General features: G+C 27.4%; 1 protein-coding gene and 1 non-coding gene across 4 annotated transcripts; one reads left to right on the forward strand and one right to left on the reverse strand.

Annotated features, from left to right (window-relative positions):
• The first annotated feature begins 3,700 nt into the window (after positions 1 to 3,700).
• TRNAN-GUU (transfer RNA asparagine (anticodon GUU)) lies at positions 3,701 to 3,774 on the forward strand. Its single transcript has one exon. It is a non-coding gene; the product is annotated as a tRNA-Asn (tRNA).
• A 10,394-nt stretch (positions 3,775 to 14,168) lies between these two features.
• Positions 14,169 to 16,708, reverse strand: LOC125418536 (MYB-like transcription factor 4). 3 transcript variants are annotated; one of them, XM_048462100.2, is made up of 4 exons: positions 16,368 to 16,702; positions 16,080 to 16,209; positions 15,456 to 15,628; positions 14,169 to 14,565 (listed from the first exon to the last, which is right to left on the reverse strand). In XM_048462100.2, the coding sequence occupies exons 1-4, from the start codon at positions 16,495 to 16,497 to the stop codon at positions 14,537 to 14,539; spliced, it is 462 nt and encodes a 153-aa protein (XP_048318057.1). In that variant the 5' UTR covers positions 16,498 to 16,702; the 3' UTR covers positions 14,169 to 14,536. The 3 variants fall into 3 exon arrangements, with proteins under 3 accessions (XP_048318057.1, XP_048318055.2, XP_048318056.1); XM_048462099.2 differs by lacking the exon at positions 14,169 to 14,565 and adding an exon at positions 15,102 to 15,382 and having other exon boundaries at positions 16,368 to 16,708; XM_048462098.2 differs by lacking the exon at positions 14,169 to 14,565 and having other exon boundaries at positions 14,952 to 15,628; positions 16,368 to 16,691.
• Between the last annotated feature and the right edge of the window lie 7,958 nt (positions 16,709 to 24,666).

Genomic DNA, 24,666 nt, shown 5'->3' on the forward strand with positions numbered 1-24,666 from the left:
AATTATTTTTAGAATAAAAACATAAATATATACATATTTTTTTTTATTATAATATTGGCATCCTTTAAAATTAGAATTAATTAGTCGTTTACTAGATGCTTGTTTCATTGTTTTGTGTTTTAATTTTTTTTTTTTTTTTGGGTATATAGTTTTGTGTTTTAATTATAACAACTATATATTAGATGCTATTTGTTAGAGTAGTTAGTCGTTTTTTTCGAAATATTAGATGCTCATAGTTTAGATGTAAAAATTGCATTGTTTTTTCCAATAGAGAGGAAAGTAAAATAACATAAAACTGATTAACTGATGAAGAATATTATTTTGAAGCGAATATATACATATATGCTGCTTTATCTCCAAAAATCAAAAACTGGAATATTTAATCACCAAACATAGTTTGACGTGGAGCCTTCTCATTCACCTAATGGACCAACACAAGTTGCAATTAATTTTTAGCCAGCCATGCTTATTTAGGCTTCACAAATTAATTATTTTCTTTATTTTATTTTTTGGCTAAGAGATTTCCCTGAAGATAGGTAGCAGGTAGCGATTCTATAATACATATACATATCATACAGAGTAATGTTATGTTGGTGCATATATCCCTTATAAAATAGAAATATATTGATGCATTCAATACTGAGAATATTACATTAACTAAAGATTCAAAACTAAAATTTTAATTAAATAATTGATAACTTTTTGTAATTACTATGTCAATAGATATTCAATATCAAATAGAAACTATATTTTCAACAAATCAAACATGATATTATGCATACACAAATGTATTTAACGAGAGAAGAGAGGCAAATAAACATACTAATGAATCGTTTGTATATATATATATATATATATACATACATACATAAATGTGTTTAATAACAAATAAAAATATTATAAAGACTTGTTTGATTAAAATGATGGATAAATAAATTTAGTTCAATTGGTAAGTTATTTATACATATATTTAAAAAATTATAAATATGAAACATTGAACTAAAAAATAATTATTATAAATGATAAAAAAATAAAATAAATAATTTGCTATATGGATCCATTACTCTAGTAAATTTGTTTTATTATTTTGGCTGGTTTGATGTCAATTACATATTAATTAGGAATATACATATATTTTATGTATATTATTCTTAATTTTTTTTCCCTTTTTTATATTGATAAATCAAGAATGTATATTATATTAGCACCTTCTTCATTTTCAAATTAAACAGATGAGATTGTTGTTGTTGTTGTTGTTGTTGTTGTTTCCCCGGCCACAACAGATGAGAAGAAATTATGAATTAAAAAAAAGACAATCAGTCACGAGACACAACAATAACTTAGGCAGGGTACGCGGCCAGCAACAATAGGCATAGGGGGCGGGTTCTTCAATTTGTGCTTGCATTGGAAATATCTCTTTTTACCTTTTTCATCTAACGAACCAACTCAAACCATATTAGTACCCAAACCACAAGAAAAATATTAATATCAAAAGAAAATAAATAAATAAATAAATAACAAACCCAAATAGATCATCTTTAACCAAACTCTCTATGTAAAGTTCGCACATAGAATAATAATATTCCTATTCATCTGGTAACAAAATGTGACTATTTCCAATTATATATAATAATAAAAATAATTATAATGATAATATGTTGCCTTTTTGTTGGTTGACCTTTTGTAGTGAAAAATTTAATTAGCTAAGGGGCCTGATATTTCCTTTAAACATTGTTTAACAACAATGAGATTGAATATGGAAGTTTGTATACAGTAATTACGGTGCAGACAAAAATAGCCTTATGGAATATATATATATATATATATATATTTTTAAGTTATATATATAAATATAAAGGAAGATGACATACAATTTCTCTGTCGGCATTTTTCTTTTTTTTTTTTTTGTTTTTTCTTTTTTGGTCAACGAAATTGTTCTATCTGCGAGAGTAAGATCTTCCCCTCTCCAAATTGACAACGTGGTTTCCACATTGTTTTGTTGTTGCCTTGTTAAAGTACTACTATAAGGACGGCTAGACAGAATCAGCATTTCAATCAAGTCATATTATTCCCCCCCCCCCCCCCAAAAAAAAAGAAAAAGAAAAAAAAAGATCGTGTTCAATCCAAATCCTTTCTAAGTAACAGTGTCCTCGGATTTCGGTTTCTTTTCACTCTCAATTTCTATGAAGTTTTTTTGCTTGGATCAATTTCTATCAAGTTTTTCCATTTTTTTAAAATTGTATTTTAACATGACTATGCTTCATAGAATATCCTTTCATTTGTATTCTTTTATTTATTTATTTTCTTTTGCCCAAAAAATGCAAGAGAAATTAAGCTTTAATTATATAATCGGGTATGACCAAAAAAAAAAAAAAAAAAAACATTATATATTTGGGTCTAAATATAAAACATGCATGCATGATTTGGCAGACGACTTGGTCCATAAAAAAAAGCCATTTTGGTTGTGCACTCAATTTTTGTTGTTACTGTCTGTGTGTGTGTGTGTGTGTTTTTTTTTTTTTTCTGGTTTGTTTGGAGGGGTGGGTGAACCAGTCAATGTGTATGTCCGTTATTTTTTCTTGTACCTTTGTTTTTATTTTTTAATTCTTTTTTCCTTATGATGTAGATGAGCATGAACTGGTCATTTTTTTTTCCACAATGTTGTTATCCTTCTGAAAAATAATTAGTTTTTGTTCTTTCCACTAATGCTTTTCATTTATTAAAGTCATAACTAATATTTTAAAATTTTGAATCTGTGAGCTTTCTCAATTATTATAAATATATATATATATATATTTGGAAAGAAGGACTTATACATCATAGGTAAATTAATCTTTCACAATTAGCAGTGCCAAGCGAACTTTTCAAAAATAATACTTCAAAAATTTATAATAAAACATCACTAATAAAAAATTTGTAAAAAAATAATAATGATTGATAAATATTGTGGAATTATATTAAACTATATAACTCAATTCCGATCCACCTCTTACGTATCTAAGTTTTAAAAACAATCATATTACATTATTATTTAATACGGGTTATAGGTTTTGCATTCAATAATTGTTTCCTTTTACATGACCGAAATTTCTCTTACATATAGCATTCCATATAAGATTGCAAAAAACCCTTTTTATTTTATTTTATGAAATTTTTTTAATCCATTTTCTTTCTGGTTAGGGTTTCCTCCATAAAAGAAGGCTAGCGAATTTCAAAGGACATCCCATCCAAAGTAATTAAAGAAAAATGAACTAACCATAGCTGGTGGCAAAAAAAATCCTCAGGCTTTTTTAGTGACCATCGCAATTCTTCCCGCTATGGGCCGAGCCCAAAAAATGGTTCTTAATATGACTTCTTTCGGGCGTCTATAACATGCAGCCAGCAACGAATAGCTGGTGAATTTTCCCCAAAATGAAAAGAGTTTATGGGATATTTTTGTAATTTTATATAAAATTACTGCGCATGTAGAAATTTTAACCGTGTTAAAAAAATAAACACTTAAATGGTTTGTCACAAGCCCAATCTAATCGTGTAATGAAAATCCAAATCAGTTCAACGATGAGGCTGGACATCAGCCCACAGATCCAGTTATCACCAACATGGGCTTCGAATGACGTTTCATTCCCCCATCAGTGATCTAGTGCTTGGACACATTGGATTTCAAAAAGTTTTTAAAAACTTTTTAAATTTATAAAGCGTGGCTGGAATAGCTCAGTTGGTTAGAGCGTGTGGCTGTTAACCACAAGGTCGGAGGTTCAAGCCCTCCTTCTAGCGAAAAGTAAGTTGTTTTTGTCCATGAGTCATTAAGTATAACAAGCTAGCCAATTATAATAATCAAAATGCATTCAATAATTTTTTTAATAAAGGTTCACATGTTTAATTTTGACATTGTATGTTACTATAAGTTTTTTGTCTATGAGTTAACAAGCTGGCCCATTATAATCAAATATGCATTCAATATTTTTTTTTAAAAAAAAATAAAAATTCACATGTTTTATTTTGACACTAAATGTTACTATAACTATTTGAATTAATTATTTCCCCCCCAAAAAAAGAAAAACCCACTAGTTGTTGCGTTTGATCATCAACCAATGTACCAGGAAAACATGCATGCATCCAGAAAAGCCATTTGGGTTGTGCACTCAGTTATTTTTATTTTTATTTTTTTATTTTTAGTTCTTGGAGGGTGCTGAACCAGTCAATCTATATGTTCATTGTCCTAATTTTCTATCTTTGTTTTTCAGTTTTCATTTCTGAATGAAAAAATTTCAAACAAAGGCGGGCACTATAAAGTCCTTCTCTGATCTGGCCTGGGAAAAGTGGCAAACTCTAGAAGTTAGGGTGCCGTTCATCTTTGAACACGAACATTACGTTCTCAGCGGAAACATTTCCGCCTTAGAATTTGAACCTTGACTTATCTTATTGCCATTCAATCTAAAACAATTACCTTTTCGAAAAATAATGAGTTTTTGTTCTTTCCTTTGATGAAATTTTCAATCATAAAAGTCATCACTAATATTTTAAGATTTTTATTCTGTCAGCTTTCTCAAATATAGTACTTAACAATTTATAATAAAATATTGATCAAAAAAATTAAAAAATAATAATAGTTGATGAACATTAATTATGGAATTATTATTCCTTTAAAAAAAAAAAATTTACATTGTTTATCATTCCTATTATATAGATTTTGTTTGATTCATATATTTTCGGGCCTATCAAGCCCAACTTAAACGTGAAATGGAAATCCAAATCAGTTCAAACATGGGCTAAACATGAGCCTAAGAAATCCAATCATAACCAACATGGGCTTGGGTTGGCTAGAGGTTTGGCTGTTAATCCATTCTCATATAATTATAGTCAATAACATTTTCATTGCACCACAGAATAAATAAATAAAGAAAAAAGAAAAAAGAAAGACACAATGAATTAAATTGAACCCTTATCAACACTTGTATAGTTATTTAGGGTAACAAGCCAATTATAATCAAATATGGATTCAATAATTATTTTATAAGGTTCACATGTTAAATTTTGACATTGTATGTTACCATAACTAGTTGGATTGCATATTTGATTACTAACCAATGAACCAGTAACATGTATAACCGTCTTATTTGGATTCCTCATTTCAAAAACCAATTATCTGTGTCCCAATAATTCTTTTTGGTTATTTTTCAACAAGAACAAGCACCAACTACTGGTAGTTTTATTGCAAATTTACACCAAAGACCACGAATGTATGAGTTGGTTCAACTACCAATCTCTTGTCCACGTTCTTTTGCTTTTTTTTTTTTTTTTTTTTTTTTTGTTTTTTTTTGGGGCTGAAGAATAAACTTGTTGTTGCATGCATGACTACATGCACAATAGAAGATTAGAATCAAAGTGTGAAAGAGGACCAATAGCTAGCAAGCTAATCTGGTGGTGGTCCCCATGAAAGTTGAAATTTGATGAAAAGAAGTGTAAAATTAGTACCGTTCATATATATATATATATATATTGTTCACAAAATTGACAAGAGAGAGGATGGGTCCCAGTCATTTAATATATACTTTTGCGTAATGTAGGATTTTGCTACATCCATATGAAAATTGAAAATCTTCCATAAAAAGTACTGCTGGAATAGTATAACACAACAAAACTATTGTTACGTCAGAGCATTCCATTGACATTTATGTTTACTGATTATTCAGACCCACCGCTCCCAATATGCTTCATGACAAGCGACTTTGCCATCATCTTTATTAATCTTTCATACACCAACAAATTAAGGTCAATCGAATGACAATGGTGCCTGCCACGACCGACGGTTTCCCATCCCCCTCCCCAAAATTACCATTTCTATCTAGTTTTCCACCTAATAAAAAATAAGATTGTGTCCTTCCTCGTTTTTTAATTATTTTTAAAAAGTACATATATATATATATACATAATAATTATACACTAACTTATACATATTGTATACATTCATATCCCACCATATGTGATTAAATAATAGTTTTTCCCATCATATACGGCACGATATAAATCAATATGACATCTACAAGTTAATATCTATAGTTCATCAAAATTGTATATATATATATATATATATACATACATACATACATAATACGTAGATACATTTTAGAATTATCATATTTTCTATGTTTTTGCCATATTATAAATTGTTTATAATTTTGTATACTTCAGTTTTTAAAGATTATTTTGATGGCATTAATAGTACAGGCACAACTACTGCTACTGCTAGGACCAATAATAATAATAATAATAATAATAATAATAATAATAATAATAAAGTTTATAAATACCTATGTCAGGATTTTTACAATCCCTATAGTTCCCTACAGAAAGAAAAGTGCAAATTGATTATTGGTTGATCAATCTTTTTCTGGTGAATTGATTGATTGACTCTTCGATCCATTTTTAAAATAAGGACTGCAAATAGAGGGCCACATAGAAAACACAATTTTTAATTTTAGTTGAATCACTTGCCATTCGTTAACTTTTAGATGGAACCTGGAAAATGGTTAAAGAATCGTTAACTTTTCGATGGAACCTGGAAAATGGTTAAAGAATCAAACAGAAGGATGTGGTAGTACGGTGACAGTATAGCAAAACTGCCAATGATAGATTGTCCAACTCTAATCTGAACCCAAAAAAAGGGCATCATCATAACCTCAGAAAAATCTTTTTTCTAAATTTTTTTTTTATCAGAATGTATATCAAAATATGTCAAGATTACTCAATTAAAACCAAGAAATTAGGATTGCCTTATTTTAGCTACTTTGCCTTAATTTAGCTACTACCTATTTCAATTATTTTGATTTTACTAATTTGCGTTTTGCGTTGGCGTCATTGTAATCTCAGAGGCTTGGAACTGTGACACGTAGGACATTAGATCTATTACGACCAGGGCCACTGTTCTCCTTTCAATTAAAATTAACCCTTCAATTAAAATTAAACCAAAAAAATATGGTTAGATGTATATATATATATATACACGCATACAAATAAGTCAGAATTCCTAGTTTTATTAGACGAGGAATAATTTTGTGGCAAGGGATAATATTGTTTTAACAAATTAAGCGCTTATGAGCCCCCTTTGACATGGTTCACATGGATATCACATGTTGCAAAGGTCAGTAATGGAGTGTATATCTATGGAGGTTGTCCATATATCTAAAAACCTAGTTTCATGGTATGTAACTAAAACGTACAAGAGTTGATTAGATAGTCCACCAAACAATATTGAATATATACTTGGTAAGAGCACGACTTGTAGGTGAGAACGTTCAGAAATTCCAAATATATAAAGATGGTATCTCACACTCACATGCATCTAAATTAAATCTTATTTTTTACGTATCTTCTACTACTATACCACATTATCAAACAGTGGGTCAAATATATACTTTGTGTTGCTCGCAAGTCACAATAGCAACAACTCATATCTGGTCCACGTACAAAAGCAGCGTGGGAGTTGTTCCTGTGAACAGTAAAATTTCATGACTTAAAAGACGGACAAAAATCATTAAAATGATAGGTAATAATATTATGAATATAAATCTAAAAAATAAAATTATGATTTTTTTTTACTAGGAATATTTCACCCTTTATTAAATTATGAATTTAATTATTCATAATAAAATTTTGAATATGAATGAAAAATATTTGTAGTAAGTATATAGATATTTACCGGGGGCAAGGATGCCTGGGGGCATGTAATCAATTAAAAAAAAAAAAAAGGTATATAGATATTTTTGCCACATACATAGGCCACGCACTTTATTTAACTTAGGGGTCAGTTTAGTACGTGGAACGGGACAGAATTATTATTTCGGACTAGACCGAATGGAATGGGACGAGATACATTAATTCATTTTTGCGTTTGGTGTTAATTAAAAATTGACTCTTTTTTTTTTTTTTCTATAATGGTTAATGAAATAAATATAATATATTGAATTTTTCTGTTAAGCAAAAAGACTTGATTTAGAGAAGTCTTTATCTAATAATTTTTTAAAAAAGTTTATCTAATTAGATTTATTATGTTATTAATATATAAATATGAAAATTGTATATACTAGACATGGATAATAATTTCCCAAATATAATTTTTATTTACTAAGGTAAAAAAATAATAATAAATAAAACTAACTCAAAAACTTAGTTGAAAACAAAATATTAAGGAACGAAAAAATAAATAACTTAGAGAAAAAAAATATAATTAATAAAAAAAGAAATAATATAGAAAGAAATAAAGGAAATGAAAGGTTAAAAAAAAATTGATGAAAAATAAAGAAAATAGAAAATAGAAAATAAAAGAAAAAAGAAGGAAAGAAAGAAAGAAAGAAAAGAAAAGAAAAGAAAATGCAAGATAAAAGGAAAAAAAAAACTGAAATTAAAAACTGATGGAAAAAAAAAAGAAAAATAAAGGAAGATAAAATGATTGAAAGAACAAGAAAGAATATTGAAGAAGTACCAAAAAGAAAAGAGAGAGAGAGAGAGAGAGGGAGAGACTGAGGCTGCTAAAAGATCAGGAAAACAAGGATAAATATAAAGTGGCAAAAGAATTTTGAAAAAAGCATGTTTTTCCGCTCTGTCCGTACCAAACAATTGTAACGCACCCCATTAACATGGTTTTCATTATCTCATGTATTTGAGAAAGCTTTAAAAATCCTAAATTTTTTAGTCACTTCAAAAATGGGGCCAAACATAGACAATGGACCATTTTAATTTTCCTTTATCCTGTCTACCAAACAGGCGGTTAAAGTTTGCAATCTACGAGTCCAACATTCAGAATTTATATTTTTTTATGTTTGATTGGAGGGATGGAAAAAAAAAAAAAAAAAAGAGAAATGATAAGTTTAATGTATAAAGAAAAGGGAAAAAAAATTATAGCATATATAAATAATTGTTGTTTGGATAATTATTAAATAGAAAAGATTAGAAATTAAACAAAATTAAATTGTTTATAAAATTATTCTCAATGTACATTTCTAACAAGCTAACTAAATGATAAATAATATAGGTAATTTTGAAATATTGAAAAAATTCATTAAAGTTTTTTCATTTCCTTCATTTTCCTCCCAATTTTTGATGGAAAACAGGCTTGTTAAAATAAAAAAACCAATTCTCTATCTTTCCTTCTTATTCATTTCTTTTCCTCCCCATTTTAACTATTCCAACATGGAATGAATAGTTTCTTTTCTACTCCCTTATGTTCTTTCAATCCAAATATAGTGTTATAAACTTGATTTAGTAGTAAACTATTACGAATACACCTTTAAAACTTGAATTGATCAAGTTTAGATAGAATCTCTATTTTTAATTTAGAACATATTGTAGTCATTGATAAAAACAAAAAGAAAAAAAAGAAAAAAAAAGATCGTTTGGATTTTGAATTCAACTAAAATTGATGATTTTTTTTTTTTAATCATACCAAACTGGATATTTAACATATATCATTAAAAGAACTTCTATTTTCATGACAAGTATAATGGCATATTTATTAGATATGTAAATTGTGAAAGTAGTTATAACACATAAGAAATGTAAATATTATTTTAAAATAGAAAATTATTCTTTAATGATAAATATCAAGCCAATATAGCTAGATATTATTAAAATAAACAACTCCAAGTTTTAATTAAGCCATTGACAAAAAAATAAAAAATAAAAAAATATTTTTTTTATTATGTTTTTACCTGGATTTCTACAAGCCAATTTGCTAATGTAGTATTAATTAATTGGTCTTAACGAGGATTTCTAATAAATATAAAGAATCTCAGAAGAGATTTTTATTTATGTTTTGTTTTTAAACTTTTGTAGTGATGTCTCTCCAAATTGAATATATATATATTTTTTTAAATAAAGTCTCTCCAAATCGATCGAGTGGAGGGTTTTATATGCTTATTTATTTATTTCTGATAGAAAAGGGTTTTATATGCAGTTATCACAATCAATGGTAGGGCAAACCCATTTACCAAAAAGCAAACAAAAAAAAAAAAAAAAAAAAAAGGGGTAGGGCAAACCCCCAGCAAGTACAACCTTTTTGGGGCAAGTCATTAACGAGTCATTACAAGGAAAAAGACATTACATTGATCCTTTAAATTAATTTGTCAAATTCCAAAAATTAGAAAATCTATTTTATTTATAAACTAACCAGAAAAATGTCTGCGCACGTCTTTTTCTTTCTTTCTTTCTTTTTTTTTTTTTATTAAACATAATATGCTGTACGTGTCGTGTGTATATATATGTATATATATACACATATATTGTTCTCTATCTACATATTCGCTAGCTTTAATTAATTATTTAAAAATGACCAAAAATTACACTTTATATATCTAAATCTTCTTCTCCTTCTTCACATGGGTACCTGAATATCACGGTCTTTTATTTGTATTTCTCTATTTAATTTTTTTTCTTTTTCAAGTTTTCAAATTTAATTAATTACAATGAAATTATCTCAATATATTTTAATATTTTTAAACGATTAATGTCATTTTCTTTTTTTTTGGTTGTAAAAACGTTATTTTTGTTGTGACACTGATCAAATTAATGTCCCCTTTTTCTTTTTTTCTTTTTTTCTAGAGCACAAAATTTGCGTGCTTACATTATGTGGTTTTCTTCTTTCAAAAAAAAAAATAAAAAAAAAGGTTTTTTTTTTTGAAAATAATAAAATAGTTATGCGGATTTTGTTTTTCTCTAAAAATTATGTAGGTTTCAAGAATTTATAATGAATCTGCATCCACGGATGTGTAATTAAGCACATTTTGACTTAGGAGGAAAACTAAATCAAAATACATATCTCATTTTTGCCTTGATAAACTTAAAAACACAAAAATATGAAGAAACTTATAACGTTTTATATTTATAAATGTATGGAGCTGCCCCTATGGAATTTAATGTCTAAAAGTTTAGGAGCTAACTAGGATCTTGGTCATCTGGCTGGCAATTTGTCAACGATATTATATGTTATGTATGGTATTGTTAACAAAGAAACCATCGCCACCAAACATCTATTTATTAATATTATTTTTTTACTTTTAGTAAAGTGGAGGACTTGTAGGTGAGAATGAAGAAATTAGAGCCATGTCTCTTATATTATATCAATAAGGAAGATATTTAGTATCCGTAGATTATATATGGAGTGAAATTCATCTTTAGATTATATATTATAATTCTGATATTAAAAAAAAAAAAAAAAAGCTATGTATATATTGGTTTCTTGATATATATTAACAAAGGGATTATGATTAAAAAAAAAAAAAAGGATTGGTTATTTTTTTTATTTTTTGTTTTTTTTGTTTTTTTGGGGAGGAGGAGGGCAGGCGGGCTCATTGGGATTTTTGGTTGGTTAGATATTTCAATTTTATCTTTGAAAAATAGATATTTCAATTTCAACCTTTGGTTTTGGCCTTTTCCCAACGTTTATTTTTCAGTCTGTACTGGGCTCCTCATATATATACATATATATATATATATATATATATATATATATTTATATTTATATTTCCATGCACAATGGTGAAAGTTAGCTATTTCTTACTCGTACGTTCAGAGGCACTTTATACATATACATACATATATATATATATATATATATATATAGAGAGAGAGAGAGAGAGAGGGATTTCTTTTTTTGATTGGGTTACAATAATTTTTAACATTATAGGGTGAGTGTGAGGAGATTGAAATATAAGGGCAGTAAGAAGTATGCCTAATTGAGGCTCAAATGTGAAGAAAGTACAAAAGTGTACAAAAATCCAGAGAGTAGTACACCTGTAGATCCAAAATTCAAACCTTAACCTAGGTTAAAAATCCCTTCCCCTACCCATATTATAATCAAAACAATATTTTGAATTATTAAAAGAAATTCAAATTTTATAAGAATTATTGACTGATTGCTAAAAGTGAAAGAAGAACACAACAGCAAATCACTAAAAATATACATGAGTAGCTAATTAAATTAAATATGTATATTGCTAATCAATCTTTAAAATTCAATCTATTTGGAATTGGAATGTTAAATTAATTTAACTATACGTATTAGCCGAAAATATGGTTATGACAACTCAAGTGCTTATGGCCTGTCTTTTAAAAGAAACCATGTTTTTTATTTAAGAGTTGTGTCTTCAAAATACTTACTGAAAAAGGATATTATGATCACCTTTACAAGTCGATTTTAGTACTAAAAGTAAACTCTTCTTGTTTGGCCTGTGTCCCTCAATGTGTGGAACATGTAAAAGGACTTCTTAGGCCTTGCATAAAAAAGGTGGATAAAAATCTGTTTATATATTCTCATAATAATTTGATTAAACTAACATCTCATCGGCAAAAATAATACTTTCTCATAAAATGATTACATATTCAAATAATTGTTTAATTTCTAGTATGGATAATAATAATTAATCATGGAATCTATCACAAAGATAACTACACAATTCCAGTTCTGTTGAAATATTATAACCAGAAATCATCACAATATTCATTCTAGTGCTCATTAATTTCACGTAGAAAATGTGCCATTTTTTCATCGACATGATAAAAAGTTCAATATGGTAAAATTTACCATACAAATGTATCTTAATTTGAACATAGATTTGAGAATAACGAGTCAAAGAAAACATATCTCAAAAATGCTAAATTTCCATATTGAGTGAGTTTTTCTTCCCATGTTTCACATTGAAAGGTAGATGGATAGCAACATGGTATATATTTTTATATTTATGCATGTGTGTGAAGAAAGATAAAACGCATTGGCTAATCATCCAAGGACGGTTGGTAGATTAATGCACATGCAACTACCACCATTGAAGAGAAGTACAACAAAAGCTAGAATAAATCATTATCATTATCCATAATTAATCTCCTAGACGGACAAAAAAGTGTTTGAATGTTTGGTGGTCCTTATCTCCTTATTTGAGTTTGCGGAACCAAAAAAAAAAAAAAATCATATCTGACGTAAAATTCAGAAAATTATTTCTCTTAAAAAAAATAAATAAGTAAAGGAAAAGTATTAGGTGCCTATTGGTAATATGGTTAGTTTTTTTTATTGTTTTTTTACCTAATTATATGTAATTTACTTATTTAAAAAAATTGTCGGTGTAATAGTGCTATACAAGATAATTAAAGTTTGTCAGATTATGAAAATCAATGCGGGCAGGTGTGAGCTACCTGCATTCTATCTGATGTCCGATTCTATATCGTCCGGGTATGGATTAGTAGATAATTCAAATTTAATTATAGTCACTCTTATAATGTCGATGCGTTTTAAAAACAGTTGGTTTCGGGTTCAAAAGAATTCCAAAATTAAGTATGCTTGGGTCAGAACAATCATAGAATAGGTAACCTTTTGAAAAGCTTTAAATAAAAATCCCATACTAAATAAGGTAGCTAAATTGGTGACAATATTGGTAGATAATGACAAGTTCATCAGTAAAGTTAGGGTGTTACAAATGGTATCAAAGTCTGTATCCGATCAGAAGTGTTCTTGCAAGAATGCTAGGTCCCAAGGAAGATCAATATGATAACCAATGTGGACGGGTGCATGGCACTGACAAGTTACCTAGTGTCCAATCCATATTTCTCGATTGTAGATCAGAGGATGATTAAAATATAAATATGTTAGCGAGGATGCTGAATCCTAAAAAGGGTGGATTGTAACAATTAGTGTGATCTGGTACAAGACACTGGCACCTAGATATGGATCAGTGGATGATTCAAATATAATGCAGAAAGTGACAAGTCGCAATGTGGGTTGATTTGGGGCACTAGGGCTGAGGATTGGATTAGGGTATAGTTCAATTGTAATGCAGAAAGTACAGGTCCGTCAGTGTAGGGGGGTGAAGGACACTGGCGCCCAAGTTTGGATCAGGGGATAATGATAGTGGGAAATTTTGAATAAAAAAGTTTATACAAAATACGGTGACTAAATTTGGAACAATATTAATAAAGAATAACAGATCTATTAATAGAGATGTGGTATTACAGATATCTCAATTAACTACAAATTAGAAAACAAACAACATAAAGACCAAATTGAATGTAATTTCAATTATTTTTTCTCTTTCAATTTTATAGCTTTTTTTTGGTACTATTATATATGGGGAGGGGGAAATTTCATGCACCCAGGTTTAGTTTAAATTTTAAAATTGAAGGCGTATTATCAATAGTTTTATTATTTGATCAAGCATGTGAATACAAAATTTACAAGTTATTTGAGCCATCGAACAAACCCATTCACGATAACTAACATTTAAGATCATTTATCAAAAAAAAAAACAATTAACATTTAAAATAGACAATTTATACAAAATTGGCTAAAAAAATAAATAAATAAAATCTAAAACCTAAAAACCAACCACATTACTAAACCGAGACGGCACCTTGATTTATTAATTATCCAATGGGCCCAGCATAAATTTTCTTACATTGATTTTTCAGAACTCACATTGTATGCAATTTTCAAGGATTTTCTTCAATCCTACATAGGTATTGATAACATGCATTGACTTCACTGCCGTTTGTTTCAAATTGTGTCCCCCATATCAAAATCGCCTGCAAAGATAAATTAAAATAGTTCTTTATAAAACTCGAATGTTTTGCAGCTTTTTTTCTTCTTTTTCCTCTCTCTTCGGATTCGGTACAAATTTAGACAAGTTTTGGAAAAGTGCCAAAAATTTTACTAGATAAATCCTAATACAAACCAAAGCTAAATGCTATATCCAGGCACAATGGTAATAGTAAAACAATAAATGTTGACCTTGCTCACAAATTTACATGAGCAATGCATATTATATATATAGCTTTGGTAAAACAGGCATGTTATAAGCAAGTACTACAGGACTCTAAGATGAGTTTGGCAAACACATAAAAAAAAAAAAAAAAAAAAACGAATTCCATTGATAAATTGTTCGATCAAGTTGACCATGAAGGAATGCATGAAGAGAGAAAGATCTTGGATGTTTTTCCTTTAAAGAACTTTGTCATATATACATATAGTTGTTGAATTTTCTAAAAATGGAATGCCTCGTCATCAACAAGGTTTTATTATTATTTTTTTTTTCGCTTGGATAACATTCATAGAATGAAGATAGAAAAATTATCTTCCTAATAAAAATTCTCTGATTATCTGAATAGAGGAAGAGTAGGTGACGACGAAACGAACAATTCTAAGTCCATGGACATTTTAGGCTCATCAAGATTTTGCTCCTCTTTGGCATTAACAGGAGGTGAAGGTAAAGGGGTTGATGAATTAGGTGAAGAAATGCTTATTGCAAGATCGAGGTTTAAATCAGGCAGCTGATGATCATTACGATCACCACAAAACTCATTCTCCAAGCAACTTCCAGCATCTGATTCTTGATCGCAATTGCTGGATTTTAGAGGGTGAATATTATTATCAGTATTGGTAGGGCTTTTGATGAAACCAAACGACATTTGTGTACCTGCCGTTTGGGAGCTTGGATGATGATGATGCGGACGAGGGAAACTGTGGTTCAATCTATGATTATTTGGATCGATTCCCATGCTTATAAGCTTTCTTCTTAGATGAGAGTTCCAATAATTCTTTACTTCGTTGTCCGTGCGCCCTGGCAATCTTCCAGCAATCAGAGACCACCTGAAAAACATTAAATTGTTTTTTTTAGTAAGAGAAAAACAAAATTAATTTAACAAAATACCTTAGGAATAATTACAAAATTAATTTTCGTAAATAATTTTTGATAAGAGAAAAACAAAATTAATTTAACAAAATGCCTTTGGAATAATTTAAATAATTTTGATATATATATATATATATTTACATAGTTTTTTTTCATATATATATATTTTTTGGGATAGCGCCAAGTTTATGGTGGGGATAAACCAATCTATATACATATATATATATATATATATATATATAAAATTTAGACATTCATTTACAGGTGCATTTTTGCGTTGTTGAAATTTGTGGGCATTAAATTGGATACTATTATCTTTCTGTGCATTGAGAAATTAGTTGTTGTTGTTATTTCATTTTAATCTTTGTAGATCAAGAAAATGGAAGAAAATTTGGGAAATGAACGGACCGATTGCCAAGCAGTGCATGGAGCTTAATGATGAGATCTTCTTCATCTTCAGCAAAATTGCCTCTTTTAAGGTCTGGTCGAAGATAGTTTATCCATCTCAGCCTACAACTTTTACCGCAGCGAAGTAGGCCTAAAGATCAAAATGCCAAAAAAAAGAAAGAAAAAGAAAACAATTAGTCCAAAATCAGAAAGAGAAGAAAAAGCCTGATAAAAATCAGCAATAGAGATTGCTTATTTATTTATTCAATTAGTTTGAAAGCTTAAGAATTAATTAATTAGGCTAATTACCTGCAGCTTGAGGGAGTGTTCTCCAACAACCCTCGCCATGTTTGCGAATATAATCAATAAGCTTCTGGTCTTCTTGCTTGGACCAAGCTCCTTTGTTTGTGTCTTGCTTGTCACAGCAAGGTTTTCTCATTGTGGAATATATAAAAATATATAGATTTTCTTCACTATAAACCCTAGAAATTATATAACTTTGCTCTTCACAGAAAGCGAGAGAGAGAGCTTGAAGGAACAAAATGGGGTAGAGATGAGAGGCATCAAGAGCTATAAATCGAGGCAATCCTTTGAATATCAAAGAATCAGTAGAGGAAAAAAAAAAAGTTGACTTGGACCGGTGGTTTGCTCATGTGGATTCAGATAAGAGAGAAATAGAAACAAAGAATAGAGAGCTAGAGAGAGAAAGTTGGGTACTGTATTACTAGGTTTTGACAACGTTTTACAGTTAGTTGCGGTTAAGTATAAGTCTCTGTCCCTCATATACATATAACTTTCCCTAGAAATCACTACACCGCAAACCCAAATGATATTTATTAATTTTTCTTTTCCATTATTCTTTGGCTAATATTTTCTCTTCTTTCAACTTTTTTGGCTTTCATGTGGGTCCTTTATATGAACCAAAAATGCGGAAAATATTAAAGCATCTTTGTAATGGTAGATATAAATTGTTGTCAATATACTGAAATTGACAACATTGATATATATAGATGACATAAACCTTTCATATATTTATTTAAGGTAATTCAGAAGTTATTCTATAATTTTTTATTTTTTTTTTAAATCACATTATTTAACAAGGCTCTGGAATAGGTTGGGAGTGTTTGTCACATGTTTTCTCGTTGACTGATAGTTTACCGGCTTTCTCATCTAAAAAGCTGTCAATTAATTCACCCAAAAAAAAAAAAAGGCTATCAATTAATGCAACTTTACAAATGACCACTTCTCATACTTAGGATAGGATTTTGGCTACTTTCAATTTGTTCACTGTTTGAACTTACCAGACGAATAAAATTAAGACACGTGTATGTTGCTTAAAAAAAGGCCTTATTTGGCGTCGTAGTAAATGTAAGGGCCCGGAGTTTTGGAGAGATTCACAATGCCCTTATCCATATTTCATATTTCCATTTGTGAGATTGATTGATTGGATAATTCTTCACTCTTTTTTTTCTTTTTCTTTTTTTTAATTGCTTTCTATCAATTCTATTATATTTTATTTTCATTTTAATTATTTGATTACTATCATTTAATAAAAATAGTTTCTACATTCAGAATGCACCAGATACTAACAACATCAGTAGTGTTTACATTTATAGAAAACAATAAGTTACAAAAATAAATAAATAAATAAATAAAATTAATCCTAAAAAAATTTGAATATTTTTCATGTCAAGTTAAAATTTGGACCACAAAAAGAAAAAACAAAAAGAAATACTATTACAGCTCTGTGTAAGACAATCGATAGTCCGTATTAAATCCAAATAATTTCACTTTCACATTGTCTTTTTGCAAAATATTTCACACTTTTTCCAACGTATGTATTTTGAAATTGTAAAACTAGATAAAATGACTTAAAGCTTGAAGATATGTGCAAATGCATATACAAAAATATCTTTCAGTTTATTTTAAAAGACATGTTAAATATGTATATTAAAAATGAAATTCACTTATCAACGATGAAATATAATTTTTAATTTTTTTTAAGATTAACATGTAAAATTAAATTAAATAGTCAAAATGGATCCTTTTTTGTTATCTATATTATCATATCTTTTAAAATAACTAAGTAATAATTTCTGAAAAATTAGTTTTGTACGTGTCTGTGTATATATATATATATAAATGATTATTTTGATAACATGCCTTAAAAAACCATCCATAATTACTCAATATACTAAAATATGTAATAATAGTAATAATAACAATTAATTTAAGCATTCCCCTTTGGTAATGTAGTGTCATCTTTAGGAAATAATAGATTAATTTCAGCGGACTGTCTATTAAAAATAACAAGAAGAGGAAGCAAAAAACATTTCGGTTAGCGAATTAAATACTTTCTTCACTCTAACTGAAACATATGATATGAATATATATATGGTAGATATATATAAATATATATATATATATATATATATGTATATATATATATATTGAAAAAAAATTAAGTGACATGAAGAAAACAAAATGCGGGTTGGTGTCCCAAGCGTGACCACACGTGTGGCAATGGGACTCACGGTTGGATTCCGCGTGCATGTGCAGTGGGTTTCCCTCACTATTGTATTGTTGTTCCTCTTCGTCCAACCCTTGGTCATAAGGCTAACCGCCATTTCTATATCATCTTTGATTTTTGCACTTTATATTTAAAAAATATATATATTTTATGCATTAATATATTATTAATTAACATATTTGTAAAATTTAAGTATAAATAAGTAAAAATAAATTAATTAAACATTATCATATTATTTCCTATATTATTTAGTAAATAATTTGTAAATTTTTGCTCACTTTATTATTAATATTGTTAATATACATATATATATATATATATATATATATATTTCAAAGTATTAGCCTTTCAATTAATTCAATAAATTTAACTTTAATAATTATTTCTTAATAATGATAAAGGTATCAAATAAGTTTGTTAAGATTTAATTTAAGTTCTATGCATTAATATTTTATTGATTAATTTATCAATATAATCTAACTTTAGAAAAATGAACATTTGAAATAGTAAATATAAACTAATAAAAATATTGATACATGACATCTCATATGTGTTTTGATACGTTTGTGTGGTTCCTATAACATTATTTTTTAATAAAATATATATATATATATATATATATATATATATTATCAAGAACGGGGATTTTCTTGAAATTTCAAAATGCATATTAGCGAACTATATAAGGTTTGGTTTAGTCTTTGATTATAGGATTTCTTTAAGAATGTTAAAGCATTTATTTGATAAATTTGAATTAGCTAATTATTAAATAAATTCGACAGTTGTAGAACAGATTATCAAATAAAGGTTGATTTAAAATTTTGCTTATGTTATAATTAGGATAAACAAATTTAAATTTCTAAAACAGCCTAGATTAATCATTATAATATCACTTTATATTTATCTTCTTTTATCATATATAACAATTATATTCAAATTAAAACTCTTCTATAAAATAAACTCAAATAAAAAATTTTAAAAATATATATTATATATTATATAGTATTTGAGATTATTTATTATATATTCATAACAATATCTTTGAATTCAGTTTTAAAAAAAATATTACAGCATAACAACATATAAATTATTTTTAAAAAAATAAAATTATATACATCATATTCATTTTAGTAATTATAAAATTTGTAATAATTTAACTTTTAAAAGTTACAACACACTTAATTAGAATTTATAACTTTTACAATTTTCAACACTTTTATCTACATAAGTTATCAAACAGTTAAGCACTCTTTCTATCTGTAGCACTAAAATTGATTTTTTCTTCGTAAAAACACTAAGCTTGATTCTTTTAGAATTTATAGTGATGCCAAATTAAGCTCAAGTCTAATGAACCACTAAAAATTTATGTAGACAAAATCGACCTTATATAAATCCAACAAACCAATTGTTAATTAATTTTTAAATGAACACGAACGTCCAAAAATAGATAAGAGAATATCCCGGCTTAGATCAGTCCCATTTGTAAATTATACGACAAATTGACAGCCTACCAATCTCTTGTTGGAGTGGGTATTTTTGTTACCAATAGAGACAAAAAATATATATTTATTATTTAATTATGTTATTTTATAAAGGATCTTCCTCCCGTCCAAAATAAATAAATAAATAATAGTGGGGAAATATATGGTATGAGATTTTAATTAGGATTTAGAACTTGCTAAGAGAACATTAGGTTATCCAGAATTACGGATCTCTCATTGTCAAATCATTGTAAATATATTCTGAACGTACCCATGAGATCTTAAAGGGAAAATCACTATATTTTTAACCCATTGATGTTGATGGTTCGAATTTACCTTCATTTCTGTTCAAAGTATTAATAAAAATTTAAAATTAAAAAAATAAAATAAAAGGGCAAGAGAATACATTCAAAAGATGTTTTCCAAACTGCAGAGTACTTTTTTTTTTTTTATTAGGTTACAATAAATTTTTAATGTAAACGAGACTACACGAACTAATAGCATACTGTTAAACGAAGACAAACGGGGACTAGACAAAATAATAGCATACTGACACGCTTTAATCAAGATGACTTTTGGCTATATCAACCATCCACATACGATAGTAGAAATTTTTGTCGGCATCGGTCCTTCAAAGGGTTGGGTAATTATCAAAAATTGTTGTGGCAACTGTGGGCATTCCTTGGATTCTATTTTTTTTTTAATTTTTTTAAGACGTTTGATTTTTAAATTACACAATATTATTTATGGATCAATATCAAAATTTTGTTCTTTTTTTTTTTTTTAAAACAATTTCCTCATTTTTTTTTAATCACATATAATATTCAAAACAAGGACCTATATTTTGAAAAGTATTGGATAAACCATTATGTTTCAACGCCTTATTTTATATCATTTTAATTTCTCTAGCAAGTTAGACAATTTCTAACTTTATTAAATGGGATATTTTTATGTGAGTGTTAAAAGGTTGTCTGTCATAGCCCATTCTTGCTATTTAGATTTAAATTCAAATAAACTTATCAATTTAAAGCACTTGTCACATAACCATTTTTTTTTTAAAATTTTAATAGAATATTGTAGGAGACCAAATGGAAAAAAACTTAGGGTCTGTTTGGCCATGTTTTCTGTTTTTTGTTTTTGAAACATTGTTTTCAAAAATGAAAACAGAAAACTGTTTTCTCTTGTTTTATGAAAATAAAGAGCGTTTGGCCATTGATTTTTGAAAACAGTTTTCAATACCAAAAAATAGAAAATATGTTTGGTTACATGTTTTTAAACAGTTTTTTGTTTTTATTTTTATTTATTTTTTTTTTTTGGGTTACATACAAAGTTTTTATTTATTTTTCTTTCATACAAAGAACCTTATATATAATATATGTAGCTATAATATATATATATATATTTACATAATATTAATTCATTTCCATATTAATGAATTATATACATATATAATATAAATTATATATTGAAATCTAATATAACTTTTTTTTTCCATTGAATTTTTTTGTCCATTATTATATAATAAAACGTAGTTGATAGTATATAATAAAATAATACAAAAGTTATATTATATATGTAGTCGAGCAACGAAGGTGAGAGACAAGAGAGGCTAAGGTGAGAGAACAGGTGGAAACATCTTTTTGATGTTTTCCCAATTTTGTTTTTTTTTTTAACTTGTTTTCAGAACTTGTTTTTAGAAACAAATGGCCAAACAGGTATAAAATTGTTTTGGAAACAAATTTCTGTTTTCAAGAACAGAAAACTGTTCTGAAAACAGCTGGCCAAACAGGCCCTTAGCTTTTGAGGTTGTATACTCAAATTTTAAAATAACACCCTGATTGAGCTAATGTCTAATGGTAAGATGGTGGGTATATTAATTTGTGTGCCTGTGTAGTCCTGAAAGAACTTATTGATCATATATATTTCTTTAATTGCATACAAGCAATTGCATTATGCTATTACCAAAAAATAAAAAATTAAAATTGCATTATGCTACAATCTTGATTGAGTAGAGAATGGGACTGTGGAGCAAAAAAGATAAATAAAGAATATGATGCACGCTTGGAACTCACTATAAATGATAATAAACAAAATTGATGTAGAAGATGTAAATCAGCATTAATTCAATTAAAATTCAAAAATCTAGATCGTTAAATTAAACATGCAGCAATAACTTACGTAAATTCTTCATTTAAAAAAACTAAGAAAAAAAACCTGTATATATATATATATATATATGGTTAAAGAAGTAGAAAAGACAAAATAAAAACAGAACAACAAAACCAAAAGCTTTCTAAGCAACAAATAAAAAAAAAAAGTAAAAAAATCAAGCCGAAGGGAATCCTTTCATCATTTTGGTTTTTTTTTTTTTTTTTTTTTTTTTTTTTTTTTTTTTTTTTTTGGAAACTGCGTACAGAGAGAATTCATGAACGACTTAAAAGCATCTTCTTCTAACAAAAAATAAATAAAAATAAAAATATCAGCTAGTATACATTTTTTAATATTAATAATTAAGTATGCCCTAGTGAAAATCAGAAAACAAAATGCATTAACATTATTATTGTAATATAATATTAATTTAATGACCAGACTATAACTTTTATTGACCCTATCTGATGAGATTTTTTTTTTTTTTTTGGGTCATCCATGTAAGGGATTGTAATGGAAAACGTCCAAATATTTTTAAAAATTAAAACTCTGACCGAACGTATGGTTATATAGACCTAAATACCCATTTTCTAAACTGTTTAAAAAATAAAAATTACCGGGGAAAAAGTTTGCACAAGAAAACTACACTTTAAAGTTCAGTACAACCATATCAAATTTTTCTTAATTTGGGTTCACCATTCTTGAATATTGAAATATCTTTTTCAATCGTACGCTTTCCATCATACACGGTTAAAATTCAATGTAATTTAATAGTCCACTTTCCATCACAGGCTTCCTCACAGCTAGCTTACACATCTTTCTTCGTGGGGATTGTTCAGCACGAGAGACACATGCTCATCAAGTAGTCCAAAGTCCAAACTACCTTCTACCATATATTAATTCTTCATATAAATTCATTTCTTTTTAATAATTTAGTTATCCAGAGTACAATCTTTCTTCTTTTTTTTATTTTTTATTTTTTTTATTTATATACAAAAAATTACTGCTTTGCATTCCCAAGATTATTTTGCCACAGAAAAGAATAAAATAAAATAAATTTTTTGGAGGTTGATATCTAACATGAATGTATAAACGTGACACCATTCTGCTTAATAAAAGTACATTTGCTTGCGTTCATCTATAAATTCATGTTTATAGAATCAAATTCACATTACATCAACCTAATAAATTTAGCATAAAAACTTTTTTATTATTTTTTGAATTACTTTAAAAATTATAATTTAAAAATCAATTAAAGTTCTAATATTAAAATCTATTTAGAAAAAATAAAATTTTATGAACTTATTGAACTATAAATGCATTTTTAAATTTCACATCTTAAACCAACTAAACAGTTCACAAAGGAAATATTGAAAGTAAAACTAATGTAAACCTGGTTGCACATTTAAATATCTATAAGGGTAAATTTAAATATCAAGTCGATTTTATTTACTCCTCTTAAAGTTTTGGATAAATACAAAAGCATTGTTCTGTTTTATTATAATTTTATTCTTAATTGAATACATTTAGATTTTAATGGATTTTTATAAAATTCATCAAAATTTGAATTGAATATCATTAGACTTGTATAGATTTTTTTAAAATTTAAATTGAATATCTCTAAATTTTTAAAACTTTTAAAATAATTCAAATTCTAAATTGAATATACACCTTTAATTTATTTAACTTTTAAAAAATGCTTCATTATAAGAAATTAATGAATGAAATAAGGATGTTATAGATTCTAAATTTTCAACTCTTAAATTATTTTTAATCTTGCGTCTTGTCACCTAAAATATAATTAAAATCTAAAAATTTGTGTGATAAATTGCAGCTCATAATATATCATTTATTAATTACATCATTTTGAAAAAATAAAATAAAATCCAAAATTTGAAACCTTTTAGTATTTTTTATATAACAAACCAAAGTGCCAAACAAAATGCCACCTGTATTATCATATACATATAGCATGATTGGAGTTTGGCTCATCAGACCAACCCTGAAAATGGATATTCACCATGCAACCTTAGACAAGAATAAATACATAAATAAATGGTGGGTCAGAACCTTATGCATACTTTGAAATCATCTAGGGATCATTAAGGTATCCGGAGGTTGTGTTTTATTTTTCTTTTCATATTCCTGTTGGATTAATTTTAAAAGTTTATCTCATTTATCAAAGATTAGCAAATTAAGAGAAAAATAATTAACTAAGCAGTGAGGGATTTTGTTGACATGATTTTGTTCTTTCTTTCACTTTTTAGTGTCATAATATGAACTTAACCAAAAATAAAATTTAAAAATTAAAAAAAAAAAAGGGTCATAACAGGAAATACTGGTGTCCCAGTAGTTGAGTGCTACCACCCAATCGCCATAAAAAGTAGATGTAAAGTTTGATTTGGTACCGGGAGGAAATATGGCCCCCCAGTATCTAAGTTACCCGTTA

The sequence above is a fragment of the Ziziphus jujuba genome, chromosome 12, assembly GCF_031755915.1.
Source record: "Ziziphus jujuba cultivar Dongzao chromosome 12, ASM3175591v1".
Lineage (NCBI taxonomy): Eukaryota > Viridiplantae > Streptophyta > Magnoliopsida > Rosales > Rhamnaceae > Ziziphus > Ziziphus jujuba.